General features: G+C 25.0%; 1 protein-coding gene across 1 annotated transcript in view; it reads left to right on the forward strand.

The window, feature by feature from the left end:
- LOC100198097 (DNA replication licensing factor MCM3) overlaps nt 1-15,741 on the forward strand; it is a 72,846-nt gene that overhangs the window by 36,586 nt on the left and 20,519 nt on the right. The window contains exons 7-10 of the mRNA XM_065795945.1: nt 6,758-6,837; nt 7,045-7,150; nt 9,117-9,247; nt 14,730-14,786. Of these exons, the coding sequence (XP_065652017.1) occupies nt 6,758-6,837; nt 7,045-7,150; nt 9,117-9,247; nt 14,730-14,786 (374 nt within the window). The remainder of the gene's footprint in view (nt 1-6,757; nt 6,838-7,044; nt 7,151-9,116; nt 9,248-14,729; nt 14,787-15,741) is intronic.

The raw sequence follows: 15,741 nt of genomic DNA on the forward strand, positions 1-15,741 counted from the left end.
AGGTTGGCTGCAAGAGCAGGTCCAACTATGTTTACAATGCTTTTTTGCACCTAGACTAAAAGAGAAAGGGCATCAATAAAAGATCTGTCCCAGATATGGCCGCATTATTCCTTACAAGGATGGATTTGAAATTTATAGAGATTAAGAATAGAATCTGGAGTGAGAAAGTGTCAAGCACGATAAAGAGATGCGACCTTAATATATAAATGTGTGTTAAGATAAGCATATGCTTACTAATTTTGCTTTTCTTTGTAGCATATGACTTAAAAAAAGAAGAAAAAAACAAAGAATAATGAAAGAAGAGACTGCTGCACCAAGCCAAACCCTAAAAAAATGTCCCCAATAATATTTTGTCCCTGTAAGTATATGTTTTTCAATAAACATATACTATATATATATACATATATATATATATATATATATATATATATATATATATATATATATATATATATATATATATATATATATATATATACATATATATATATATACATATATATATATATATATATACATATATATATATATATATATATATATACATATATATATACATATATATATATACATATATATATATATACATATATATATATATATATATATATATATATATATATATATATATATATATATATATATATATATATATACACAGTGGCAGCTTGTCAATTTGGGCCACATGGGCCCGGCCCCACCTACATTTATTTACGATAAAATATTTGATAATGTTAATATGTATTTTTATATATGCAAATATGCAATTATCAGCCTAAACTATTTGCAGACAAGTTTTATAAAAATAAATAGTTCTAAGTTAGTTTTAATTTTAAACTATTTTAATTTATAAGTAATACGTTTATTTGCAATTAATTCAAAGTATTGTAGCATTGTTTTAATTCATTGCCAATAACGGATGGGTCGATTTTTACTGACCCTATTTATTTTGTTTGTAGTAATATTATTTTTGATGCGCGCGCAGAATTTATTGTGTGTTCAGATGGGACGAAAAAATGCATCGCAGGGCCTCATTGAACTGGCCTGAAAAGAAAAGAACTATAAAAAACATCACAAATTTTAAAAACTTCATACACCATTTTTAATTCTCGATTTTAAGAGTGAAGAATTTAGTTTAGAAGTTTTGTTGACTCAATAAGGTACAGTAATATTAGGAAACTTTATAACATTAAATTTAAACATTTATTTGTAAAAATAATGTAAACATTATACATTTGTTAATATTGGAATTTCACTGTGAATATTAACAGTGTTTATATTGCAATATTAACAGTGTTAGTATTATTTTCTTAAACTGGATATGTAAATAAAAAAGTTTACCAAGTAGTTATTAGGAGTATAAATTTTTTTATAATATTAATATTTTTTAGAAACTAGATTTTCTAGGACAAGTCATTTTATTCTATAATTATAAACAGGAATAATAAAAATTACAAGTTTGGAAATTTTATAGTTTAGAAAATTGATTTTAAAATATCATAGAAAAGTCCTGCATTTCTTTTATAATCAACAATCTTGTACATTTTATAATACTTGTTAGTGAACTACATTTTTCAGACATATTGTTTTATTTATTTTTAAAAATTTTAAAACTTTTTTTTTTTTTTTTTTTACAGAGAAAAAAATTGTGGCTCAGCCATATTAATGATGATCTTGATTTGTGTATTGTTTGGCAAGTTTATATGTTGTGACACGAGAAAGTTAAGTCATTTCTACAAATATAATAAGAGCTACTGCACTTTTGAAATTCTTGTTCTTTTCTCAATGAGGGATTGCTAAAGTTTACTTTTTCTAAATAGCTTATGTATCATATTCTGTGGCATAATGAATCAGCCATTGAAAATTGTTTACATTGTTTGGTGGCAGTTTAGTCATTCTATCTTTTAAGTTGTCAATTGGATTGATGCTGAACCAGAGCCAATATCAACCATGGTAATAAGCATTAAACACAAGTTTTAAAGACTGGACTTTCAAGTAAATATTAAAATTAGTCAATATTATTATTAGTTCGATACAACAAAGGTACAAACAACAGAAGTTATAAAGAACATTTTTTTTTCAATCACAAAAACTCTACCACTGGTGGTACTGTTACATTTCATAATACAGCTTCAATAATTGCTACTTCCAAAAAGACACTAATTTAAAAAATGTACAAAGTTTAGATTATTTAAAAATGTTGGACAGTTACCATTGCTATCGAAATAAAAAAAATCAGAGTATTTTATTGAAATGTTTTTTTTTTGTGGGGGGGGGGGGGGATAAAGCTAAATTAAAAGAACTAAAACTATATAAATATTTATGTATGCTTACAAACAGATATTAAGTTTTTATCTTTAATTACATAAAATTGTTGTTTTGTTTTTATTGTGTTTTGTTTGGTGGCGAGAGCTTGTGGGCAGAAAATGGCTGTAAAGATATGAAACATCTTTCTGAGCGAATACAAAAACACGAATCCAGTAAAACACATATAAGTAATTTGTTGCAGTTTCATATGCTCGGAAAGACAAACATTTTATCTACAATTGATGCTGGATACAGTCTTAGCATAAAATAACATAATAAATTAGTTGACAAAAACAGACTTACATTATCGAGGGTTATAGATTGTATAAAATTTTGTGGTGTACATGAATTGCCCTTAACAGGACATGACGAAACTATTGACTCAAAAAATCGAGGGGTATTTTTAGATATGGTTTCATACACAGCTACATTGGATAGTGTGTTTAGTGATCATCTTAAAGATTCAAAAATAACAAAAAATACTTCAAAAACAAACCAAAATGACATTCAAGAATGTATGTATAAAGTATACATAGAAGAAATTAAACGTGAGATAGATAAAGCAAGATTTGTTTCCTTGCAACCAGATGAAACAACTGGTTGCAAGGAAAATGTATCTTGTCGTTCTCAGTTTGTCATTATTTTGTGTTATTTAAAAGGTTATCAACCAGTTGAAAGATTTATAGCATTTATTGATGTTCAGGATAGAACTGCTATGGGTTTTACAAATGTATTAAAAGAAGAATTAAATTGTTTTGGTCTGAAGGAAAAATTAATTGCACAGGCTTATGATGGTGCAGCAGTTATGAGCAGATCAAGGAATGGAGTCTAATGAAAGAAGTTTACCCAAATGCCTATTATGTTCACTGCTATGCACACCAATTGAATTTAGTTTTGAAAAAAGTTTGTTCATCCAATAAGCGAGTAAGAACATTTTTTTCTACTCTAAGTGGATTTGGCGTGTTCTTTACATCCTCGCCAAAACGAAATGATTTACTTCGTGAAATTACTTTTAAACAGATACCAAGAGTTTGCGAAACACAATGGAATTTTCGTTCAAAAATAGTTACTTGCATAAAAGAAAACGAAACAAAAATTGGGGAATGTTTTAATTAAATTATAAACGATGAAGGATGGGATGATACAAGCGTGTGGCAATCTGTTGGGTTCAAAAAATGTTTTGAAGATTTAGAGTTCAACTTTTTTTTATCTTTTTTTAATTCAATTTTAAAACATGTTGATGTACTTTACAATATATTGCAATCAAGTAACAGCAACACTATTACAATCAAGGAGGCTTTTGAAAAATTTGAGTTATCTATAAATTTTGTGCGAAATAGCATGATAATGTTTCTGGATCGATTCTTAACGATTGCGAAGAAATGTATGAAAACCGAATAAAACAAAACACATCAATCGAAGTACTAATAGAAGATGCTAAAGATGCTTGTGATAAAGTTATTTACGAAATTAGCGACAGATTTAGAAGCATTGAAATATTTAAATCATTTTCAATTTTGGATTCGAAAAATTTCAATTTTAATAGACAACATTTTCCTCAGAATCATATAAAAAATATTCTAACAAACTATCCAATGCTGAGTGAAGTTAAGTTGATGTCCGAACTAACTGTTTTATATGAAAATGCTGTTTTTAGTGATATCGGCACCATTAATGCCCTATCTCAATTTATGCATGAAAATAACTTGATTGAAACATTTTCTGAAGTATCACAGTTGATAGAGATTGTTTTAGTCACACCTGTGTCTACAGCCGATGCTGAACAGTGTTTTAGTACTTTAAAAAGAGTTAAGACACTTTTGAGAAATTCCACAGGTCAAGATCGGTTGAATGTATTAGCTGTACTATCAATACATAAAGATTATTTACAGGATATTGATCAGTTTAATCAAAAAGTAATCGAAATGTTTTCTCTTATGAAATAGAGAAGAGCAGAATATTTGTATAAATAATATGCTTAAATCATTGTTTTTAACATCATTCTTTATTTCAAAATATATTATACCTTTATGAAAATTATAGTGTTGATTGTAATTTTTTATATTTATGACTTTATTCAAACTAACTAAAAGTTTTTACCATAAAGTTAAAATTAAAAAAAAATCTAAAGAAGAAATATCAAAATCTGTTCAAATCAAAAAATTCCTAACAAACACCTAAGTATTAGTTACGCTGACAGCGAGTCGTTGCGATATTTTTTGGTTAATATTTGCTGGCCCCACCAAAGTTTATTGTCACTGGCCGCCACTGTGTGTGTGTATATATATATATATATATATATATATATATATATATATATATATATATATATATATATATATATATATATATATATATATATATATATATATATATATATATATATATATATATATATGTTTATATATATATATATATATATGTTTATATATATATATGTATATATATACATATATATATATACATATATATATATACATATGTGTATATATATATAATATAAAACACAAGAATATAAAACGTTCAAATCTTAAAAATAATAACAAAAATATAAAACACTCAAATCTTGAAAATAGTTACATATATACATACTAAGGTAAAACTAATTGAACACTTTTCACAGCTTTTGACAAACTTGGATAACAGGCTTCTTGCATTTGACCAGAAGAAGTTTAAGAAATATCAATAATGCATTGTTGAAGATATTTACATTTACATATTAGCATTTACATTGTCATAGTTAAATAAGTTCCTTTTTTCAAAACATAAAAATAGTGTGTATCAAAACATTAAAAGGTGTGTGTGGATACATACATACATATATATACATATATATATATATATATATATATATATATATATATATATATATATATATATATATATATATATATATATATATATATATATATATATGTATATATATATATATATATATATATATATATATATATATATATATATATATATATATATATATATATATATATATATACATAATGTTGCTCAGGCATTCAATATTGTTTGTTGGCAAATGTTGAAACTTATTATAATGCGCATTTTATTTAAAGTTGATTATTAAAAAATAGTTATGAAAAAATTAAAAAAAAAAACATTCATAAATTCGTTTGTGATTTTGTGTAAACATGAATAAGAGTAATAACAATATAAACATAAGACAAAAACCTTTTAGAGCATTGTAAAGCAAGTGTTAAATTAATTAAGCATTGTAAAGTCATAAATAAGCAATTGTCAAACATAAGCCTAGAAAAATACTGAAAAGTGACTATGTCATTTGTTGAATACAGAAAAGAAATTAAAAAGTATATTAAAATAAGTAGTGGTTTCTACATTTTCAGTGTAGAAAATGAACTTTAGATGAATCTCTGTATTTATTAAAAGTACAATTTGTTGATAATAACTGAGAACAACATTTAAAAAAGATATAACAGAGAACAACATTTAAAAAAACATAACAAAAAAACAAACAAAAATTAAATAGTGGTGGAAAGAGTGTGTTGGTTTTATTTTCTTTGAGTTAACTGGTAGAGCAGAGAAGATATCAAGGTCAAGAGTAAGGTATGTCAAATAATTTCCCTTTCTAACAACAAAATGAGCATCATTAAAAATCAAAGGAAAGTTGTACATGGTGTGTGTGACCTTGTGTGTTATTACCTATGGTGTGTGTGACCGTGTGTGTTATTATCTATGGTAGTGAAACATGGGCAATGTTTAAGCATGGCACATGGTGCCATGGTGAAACATGGGCATATGGTGTGTGTGACCGTGTGTGTTATTATCTATGGTAGTGAAACATGGGCAATGAAGGTTGATGATATCCAACATCTGGTAAGAAATGAATGATTATGGATGTGTGTTGTCACAAGTTAAAAATTGAAATTATTTTAGACAGAAATTGAGATTAGAGAGCTAACCCTAAGAGAAGATAAAGTTTGGAAATGTTGAGTTATAGATAAAGATGATTGGATGCCAGCCTATAGAGAACTAGCAGTTTCATAAGAAAAAGATAGAAGTATGAAATCTTGAAAGAGCATTACAAATGGCATAAAAAGCTTCACTTGAAGAAAACAAGGCTTTAACTCATATATTATATTTAAATAAGAAAATGGCATCAGGGAATTCCATGCAAACCACACAAGTATGGAATCAATACATTACTTTAGGCGTGTACTACATTTAATAACATGTTCTTAAAGTTTTTAAATAGCTAAGTGCTAAGTATGCTAATAAGTGCTGGGTTAAAAGTAACATTATATATATATATATATATATATATATATATATGTATATATATATATATATATATATATATATATATATATATATATATATATATATATATATATATATATTATCAATGAGAGGTTTTGTGGTGTCCACTTTAAATCTGTTACTTTTTTTTCTGTTAATAATTGTGTTAAAATTTTAGCCAGGTGATAGAATACAAGTGATTGGAATCTACAGGTGTTTACCATCTAAGAGTCATGGTTTTACACCAGGAACATTCAGGTAATTTTTATTTAATTATTTTTGTTTTTGCAAAATAATTTTTTGACTGCAAATAAATATATAGAAAAAAATGTTTTAAATACAAGTTAACTGAGTTAAATTGTATAACCTTTTATGAGTTAATTGAATTTTGTGACTTTTTTTAATGAATCGATTGAATTCAATGAATGAATTTTATAAGATAATTTAGCTTATTTTGAAATGTAGAACGATTCTTATTGCAAACAATATTAAAGTGATGAGCAAAGAAGTTGCACCAACTTTTTCACCAGAAGATCTTACAAATATTAAAAAGTTTTCACGAAGCAAAGAGGTGCAAATAATATATTGTTATTTTGGTCTTGAGTATTCATATAAATGATGTATTATAGCAATATTTCTTGCTTCATAAGATAAGATTTTTAAAATAATTTTTAACATATCTTTTAAATTTTAAGTTAAAAATTTTTTTGTTTTTTATTGATCAATAGCTATTCTTCTGTTCTTGATTATTTTATTACATTATTTGTTCTTGATTATTTTATCAATGTGTACTGCTAATCTTATGTAGGTTGACCATCCATCCTCTTTTAGGAGGACATGTCCTACTTTTTTATCCTCATTTAATGAATTTTGGCTCTTCTTTAAGCCAAAATTAATTAAATGTTCTACTTTTACAATTTACTATCACTAAAATGTTTTTAGTTTGATAAAGAACCTATTAGAATATTCAACAACTTTTTCTGTTACTTTTTTTTTTTTTTTTTTTTTTTTTTTGTAATTCACCTCCCCAAGGCCGAGAAGGCCACTACAGATGAGTAGGTTACTTGTGGTTATAACCCTCTCTCAACTCTATAACTCCGAAACACGAACAAGGCCGCTGCGCGGAGAAACAAGTTGATACTGCGCAGAGAAACAAGTTGAAACATATTTTGAATAATTCTTATTCTTGTGTTACCTTGAAATTGTTTGCTTATTAGATTTTTTTAAAATAAATTTGTATAAAATGTACTAAATGTAAGGCAATAGTTGCAAAATTAGTTTAAAATCAACCTCCTGTCATTTAAAAAAAGTTTTTTGAAAATCCTTTAAGTGGAAGTTAAATTAAAACATCTGTTCATGTATAACTGTTATATAATGTATTATCTGTTTATGTATAAACTAGGGGTTATATATACCCTTGCTATTCAATTAATATACAAAAACTGTTAAAAAAACAAATAAATAATAAAATCTCAATGTGTCTTTTAGTGAAAGCTACCTTTTGTTGCCTCATTCATTTCAACAGAACTTATGTTAATAAAAAGATTCAAGTTACTTCATAAATAAAATAGAGATTTTAGAAGAATCAGATCTACTAAAAATATGAATCGAAACTAAGTTCTTGTCCATGGGTGTACACAATCTCCTATAGAATGAAAAGCTTCAACTAAAAAAATTAGTTTTAAAAATAGTGCTTTTAGTATGTACCAAAATGGTTTGAACTATTTGAACTTATGGGCCAAGCAGTTCCAACCATTTAAAACACTTTCCTGAATGTCTTTATCTAATGAACCAGTTAGGGAGCTATTCAATTAAATAATATATATAGCTATTCAATTAAGTAATAATAATGTAAATAATAAAAATAAATTAAAATTAAAAATGCAATTAAAAATGTCTTAACTAGTTTGTTAATTATCAAAAATTTAATAAAAAAACACCTATTGAAAGAGATTAATAAAATTTACAAGAAATGGTTGCAATATTTCAAGATTATATTACAAGAATTTTTCCATTTTTCTAAAGATGGTCCAATATATGTCTGCAATACCGGGTCACAATGCAACCATTGAAGGTTTAGTTAATTTAAAACCCAATAAACAGAAGAAACAGAGTGAAGTAGTGAAACTTGTGGAGACTATTAAGTATTGTGGAGATTATTAAGTATATAACTATGGAAAAAATTTAATTTCAACTTCAACGATTGTATTAAATTTTGAAATTTTTTTAAAAATGAGTTTCATAATTTAAAAAGTCTATGAATGAAAAATATGAATTTGAAAAATAAAAAGCAAAAGGTTTTTTTTGAAAACGTTCTTTTTTTTACTATTGTAAAGGAGGACAAGTCATTCTTTCAGCTCTTTGGCAGTTGGTCACCCTAGTCTTATGACAATTCTAAAAGTTAACTGTTAAATTGTTAAAGTACTTATGGCTATAAAGTTAACAAATGCTTTGTTTTATGTTAGTGCTTTTGAAATAATTAAATTTTTTCTTGTTTATGATATTTTTTATTTTTATTTGATTGTTTAAAACTGTAGGATGTATTTGAACTTCTTGCTCATTCTCTTGCTCCTTCCATCCATGGACATACCTACATTAAAAAAGCGATCCTCTGTCTTCTACTAGGAGGTACAGAGAAGAATTTAGACAATGGAACTCGTTTGAGAGGGTTAGTTATTATAATGCAATATAAATGTTAATTTGTGTAGAAAACGTTTCAATCCTTTAAATGTATTAATGAAATTTTCCCAAAAATCATGAATATGTTTTTGTTGGGAATCTTTAATGGTTATTGAATATTACAAATATTTCATTATGAAAGTAATGACAATTATAATTATAATTTAACAGAAATGGTTGCATAATATATTTAACATAGTTAATGAAGTTAGTATTTACTTTACTAAAAGTATTGTTTTACTTTTATGGTAGTATTGTTTTAATACCTTATAATTAAGTAAAAATTTATATAAATGACTTAATATTGTAATTTGATAAAAAGAATATTTTTGTGTAATTTTTAAAATTTAAAGCTTTTCACTGTCTTTAGGGAACTTTAATTAAGTGTTTGCTAGCTGAGGTCTGTTTAAGTGCTTGTTAAAATGAGTTCTGTTTATTTAAAATTAAGTGCTTGTGTCATTAGTTATCTCAGAGTAATCTCAGATTCAGTCAAAATCTTTGAAAACTTAATTAGTTATAAAAACATTTATTGTTACAAAGAATTAGTGTAAAGATTTTATTATTTATTTGTTAATAATAAATAAATAGCAATATAATAACAAAAACTATTTACAATATAATAAGTATATATCTATATACATATATATATATATATATATATATATATATATATATATATATATATATATATATATATATATATATATATATTATATATATATATATATATATATATATATATATATATATATATATATACAGGGCTCAAAATAAGCGCCGGACATTGCACATTGTTAGTAAAAAATGACACCTATCGGTCATTTTGTCCGACCCATGTTTTATCTGCATTTATTTTCTAATCATTTTAGTTGTTCCAAAGTTATGAATAAATTAGGTATGGTATATAAATTTTGTTTTTTGAACTTTTTTTTATGCAAAACAAAAAAAAAAAAATAAAGTTGAACACACAGCAATGTTAACAAAATACATCATTTTTTTGAGTTAATTCATTTTTTTAAAAGACGCTAAAGCATTACATTTTTTTAAATTTAGTATTATTTAATTTATTTATAGTTATTTATATAAATTTATAGTTTAGTATTTATTTTTTGTCCAATGGTTTTTATAAGTTTCAAATATTTCAGCTTTTAAAACCCCTTTTAAATTTATTAGATAAAAATTTTAACGTAATAGTTATTTTAATGCTTATAGAAACCATTTTTATTATTAAATTAAGTTGATAGGTAACGTTTGTTTTTGTGCCAAAAATTTTTGCTATTAAGGCTGTTCTCCACTAAGCGAAAAATGTTGCGGTGGGCGTTATGAGTGGAGAACAGCCTTAATAGTAAAAAAATTTTGCCACTCCACATTCACAGATGAATAAAATATTTTTGCAGCAAAAATTAGTCAATCTCCACATAAAAGCTAAAGCGTTTTTTACTTTATCAAAAGTAGTACGATTTTGCGATAAAAAATGATTGTGGTAAAGTTTTTTTCTTCTTGTCAGAAAGTTATACATGAATATTTATATACAGCAAAAGAGAAAAAAGAGAAAAAGACGTTTTTGGATAAGAAAGATTCACAACGAGAGAAAGTTATGAGGGGAATATCAAGTTCTTTTTAATGTTTTGACACTACAATCATGAGATTTTTTTCCAATATTTTCAAATGTCTTTCTTAACTTTTGAATAACTTTTACAAACTTTTACTGCCTTTCAAACTATTTTGATCAGGATGGACCAACTGGAATACAACTTGGTGATTGGAAAAAAGAGGTGCCAAGTGTAAATGGCTTATTTGCTATAAATAAAACATCAAATAACTACTCTGATACTGCAAAAAAAAGTAAGGAACTCCTTTGTAGAATTCTTTAATCAAGAATGTGCAGTAGATTGGCAATTAGATATCGTAAAGCGAGTAAAATGAAATTAAATAGAGTTTATTTTGAGTAAATACAATAATAATTAGATTTTCGCTTTTTTTATCTTTAAAAGAAAAAAATATATAACCTTATTGGTTGTATTTTTTTTATATACGGTTTTATACAACCTATACAATTCTAAATGTCTTTGTATTCAATTCCAAATTATATTTCAAATAAAAGTTGATTTATTTTTAACTTGGCTAATCTTGCCTTTCTTGTTGGTAATCCACAATGCCTTTCTTGTTGGTAAACACAGGAATGAGACTTACAAAAAGAAGACATTTCACAGATTGTTTTGTTTTTTTCTTCCAAAGAATCAACTATGCGGTTGTCAAGCTCTTTCATTTGTCAAAGGTTATCGGATTTTTCTATAACTGATTTTCATATCTTATTTACGCATACATCTTGAAATTTCTCACTTGAATCATCTGCAGGGATTGAAGGAAATTGAAGGTGAGGTTAGTTTTTTAGAATTTGTCAATTCAGTATTCAATTTTACATTACTCTCAGTTGGTTTGTTGAAACTTTTTCATGAAGGAAGACCATTTGAACAGAGTATTTACACCTTGGCAAAGAAAGAGCTCCAGCTCCAGATCTTGTAAAAGCTTGTCTTCGATCTAAACATGTTTTTAAATTATCTTTCAAGCTCTTTAACGTGATGTGCTTAGTGGAGAACAGCCTTTAAAAGTATTTATAAAATTAATCCTAAAAAAAGGTTTGAAAAAATTTATAAAAAAGTACATATTTATATAAATGTAAAATATTTTGTCTTTACAACTTGACCACACAGTTTGTTTTGACAACTCTAGACATTTCAAAATGCGCTGAAAATAAAAAGAAAATTTGTAAGATAAATCTAACAAATTACGTATAATATTCTTTGATAATTAAATAAAATATTTCTATTACGTATAATATTCTTTGATAATTAAATAAAATGGTTTCATTGTAAACATAATTAATTTGTTACTTTATTTAATAAAGTATTAAGTAAACTTAATAATTTATGTATTTAATATATTTATATAGTAATTTATGTATTTATTAATTTTGTATTTTTATTATATGTTTAATTATGTATTTAATAATTAGTTTATGTATTTAATATATTTACATAATATTTTATGTATTTAATAATTTACAAAGCATTTCACATAGTCAAGTAATTTTTAAATAATATAAATATATTTTCTTTTTCAAATTTTAGTTTTTTGAGCTTAGGTTTTTTCTTTTTCTTTAAGATTTTCTTTTTGTTAGATTTATCTTACAAATTTTCTTTTTATTTTCAGCGCATTTTGAAATGTCTAGAGTTGTCAAAACAAACTGTGTGGTCAAGTTGTAAAGACAAAATATTTTATGCGTGGTCAGGAATGGCGTTCGATCACCCTTCTTTAATTTTTATCAGACATGTCCGTCATACTTGAATATTTATCGGACGAATTGTCCAGTACAAAAAAGTTTGTTATTTCAAGCCCTGTATACATACATACATACATACATACATACATACATACATACATACATACATACATACATACATACATAAATATATATATATATATATATATATATATATATATATATATATATATATATATATATATATATATATATATATATATATATATATGTATATATATATATATATATATATATATATATATCATATCATATCATATCATATCATATTAAAGTCAAAATTTAAATTTTGAATGGCACATTTGGATTGTTGTGTATTTGGTATGGGGAATTTAATTCTGATAATATTTTTGTAAAATTTTAACATTTTTAATGGGTTTCAAAATTATGATTTTATTTAAAAGTTTATCTTTTCAAATTAAGATTTAATTTTTAAAAGGTTTTAGACAAATATTAATACAAATTAAAATAAAAAGTAAAAATAAATCATGAGTAATAAAACAGATATAAATATAAGTTATAATTAACCCCCAGGATTCCTGGGACAATAGATGGGTAAGGCTTCCTGCTCCCCCTTCCCTCTTCCCTGTCAATGTTTGATAATTTTATTGTATTTATAGGATCAAGATACAATGCAGTTTATATAAACAAATAAAAAGGCTTTTTTAAACATGCGGGAAAAAATATTATAAAGTTTAACAGCAACTGGGATTGTCTTAAACCCACCTTTTCCCACTCCCCCTCCAAAAAAAAAATTTGAGTAAATTAGTAGGCATGTTATAGAAAAAAAATTGATATAAAAAAATTTATAAAAACAATTCATAAATTCAACAACCTTGAAGATAAAACAAGCAAGTGACGAGTAAAAAACAAACCAAATTAATAATAAAAATTGGTTCTGACTAAATGAAAAATCATTCTTTATGAAAACAAGATTTTTTAAAACATTTTAATGTATAGTTCTTTTTTACAATTTTCGATTAACCAAAATCTTTTTTTGATTTCTTTAAAGGTATTATTTCCCAGTTTTGCAATTGTGTTCATATAAAACCATTTCTTTTATCCCAATCACAGACAGGCTCAGCTTCCTCAGTAACAAATTTGATTGCTCTCTCACAACAAAGTTAATCAAGTTTAGGTTCCCAGTGTTCTTTGTTGGCTTGCTGAGTTTGCTTGAGTCTTAGTTCTATAGCTTTATTACCGCAAACTAAATGCTGTTGTTATATATCTGAGTTATTACAACAGCATAAACTTTGAGTTAAAAATAAACCATCATTCTGCAATTTCATGAGCAAGTTTTGAAAAATTTCTTGCATTGATAAATTATGTGGATTTTTTTCTTAATCTAGTAATTTTTCTCGCTGCAGATCAAGATATCACTGCAAACAATCATGTAATGTTTGGAAATTCAGTTTGGAGCAACTTTATATTCTCTCTAAGATACTCACTCAGATTATTGTTAATGGATTTTCTGGTTTTCTTTTAACTAATAATGCTATTTTTCTATTTTGGATATATTATGAATCTGAATAATAAAAATGCAGGAATAATAACAATTGGTTTGAGAATCAATTCAATAATATAATAGTTGTCATCATTTTTATGAGATTTGAATATTAACTAATACTTATACACAAAAGAAAATTATAAAAAACTAAAAACATTTTACACTAAAACATAGGAATAAATATTAGAAATAGTTATATACATTTGTAACATATATAGTCAATTTTTAGGAAATAGCACTTTTAAACATTTTTAAAAACATTTTCACAAATAAAAAACATTTTCACGGTGGCAATAGTTTTCCACCCAAAAAAAATTATACTATTTAACTCAAGGTTTTTGAATACATAGGGAAAGTGATATTCTGAATAAAAAATAAAGCACCCTTGAGTATGATATATCCTAATATATACCCTAGGTATACGTATATATATATATATATATATATATATATATATATATATATATATATATATATATATATATATATATATATATATATATATATAATACTCCAACTAAAATCTTTTTATATTCGATTTTAAATGTGATTTTTTTTTTTTTTTTGTTTCCTGTAATTTAAAAAAATACTGTAGTTTATAAAAAAAGTTTTATGTTGTAGTGATATCAACATTATGATGATTGGAGATCCCTCAACTGCAAAGTCTCAACTGTTACGGTACAAACCTTTATTATCTAAATAAAACATGGTGAAACAGCATTAAATTATAAATCATTAAAATTTAATTTAATAAAATGTGATTAAGATGAATAGAATGTATTTCATTAATTGAATATATGTTATTCATCATTTTATATATTGGAATATATATATATATATATATATATATATATATATATATATATGTATTCTTTTTTTTATAATATAAAAATATAATTTTATTTTATTAATTTATTCTTGAAATTAACAAAATTACATGAAACAGTTTCGATTTTAAACATTTTTTAATAATATTTTCATAAATTTTATTACATTTCTTAAAATATGATAAAATTATATTTATTTGAGGCATTAGAGCTTGAAAAGCATAGGGCTCTCAATGGCTGATGAACTTTAATTCAGATAAAACTTAATTTTTTTTAGCTAATCATTATCGCAATCATCTAGATCTTCCTATAATTATGAATGATAATGTACTTGACAAGTCTTCTGCTCTTCATCTTCTAGGATTAATTCTTACTTCCGATCTTTCTTGGAAACCACATATCAAAATCTTCGAATGATGCCTTTTCTCTTTTGGACAAAGTGCAAAAATGCATTGTAAACATAGTTGGACCTCCTTTTGCAGCCAACCTCCAACCATTATCACATCTTTGTAATATTGCTTCTCTTTTTCTTTTCTATAAATACTATAATGGGCAGTGCTCAAAAGACCTAGTGTCTCTTGTACTAAAATTCGTTCTTGTTTTACTCGTCATTCAATGAAGTCTCATCCTTTTACTGTGACTGTTCCTAAGTGCTCCAAAAATTCTTATTCATCTAGTTTTTTTTATTGAATCTCAGTCCTTTGGAATTCGCTTCTTTCGTCTTGTTTTCCCGATTCCTATAATTTCAATCTTTTATGTCACCTGTTAATCGTTATCTTGCTCTATAAATTTTGTCTTTTCTCCAA

Source organism: Hydra vulgaris, chromosome 04, assembly GCF_038396675.1.
Source record: "Hydra vulgaris chromosome 04, alternate assembly HydraT2T_AEP".
Lineage (NCBI taxonomy): Eukaryota > Metazoa > Cnidaria > Hydrozoa > Anthoathecata > Hydridae > Hydra > Hydra vulgaris.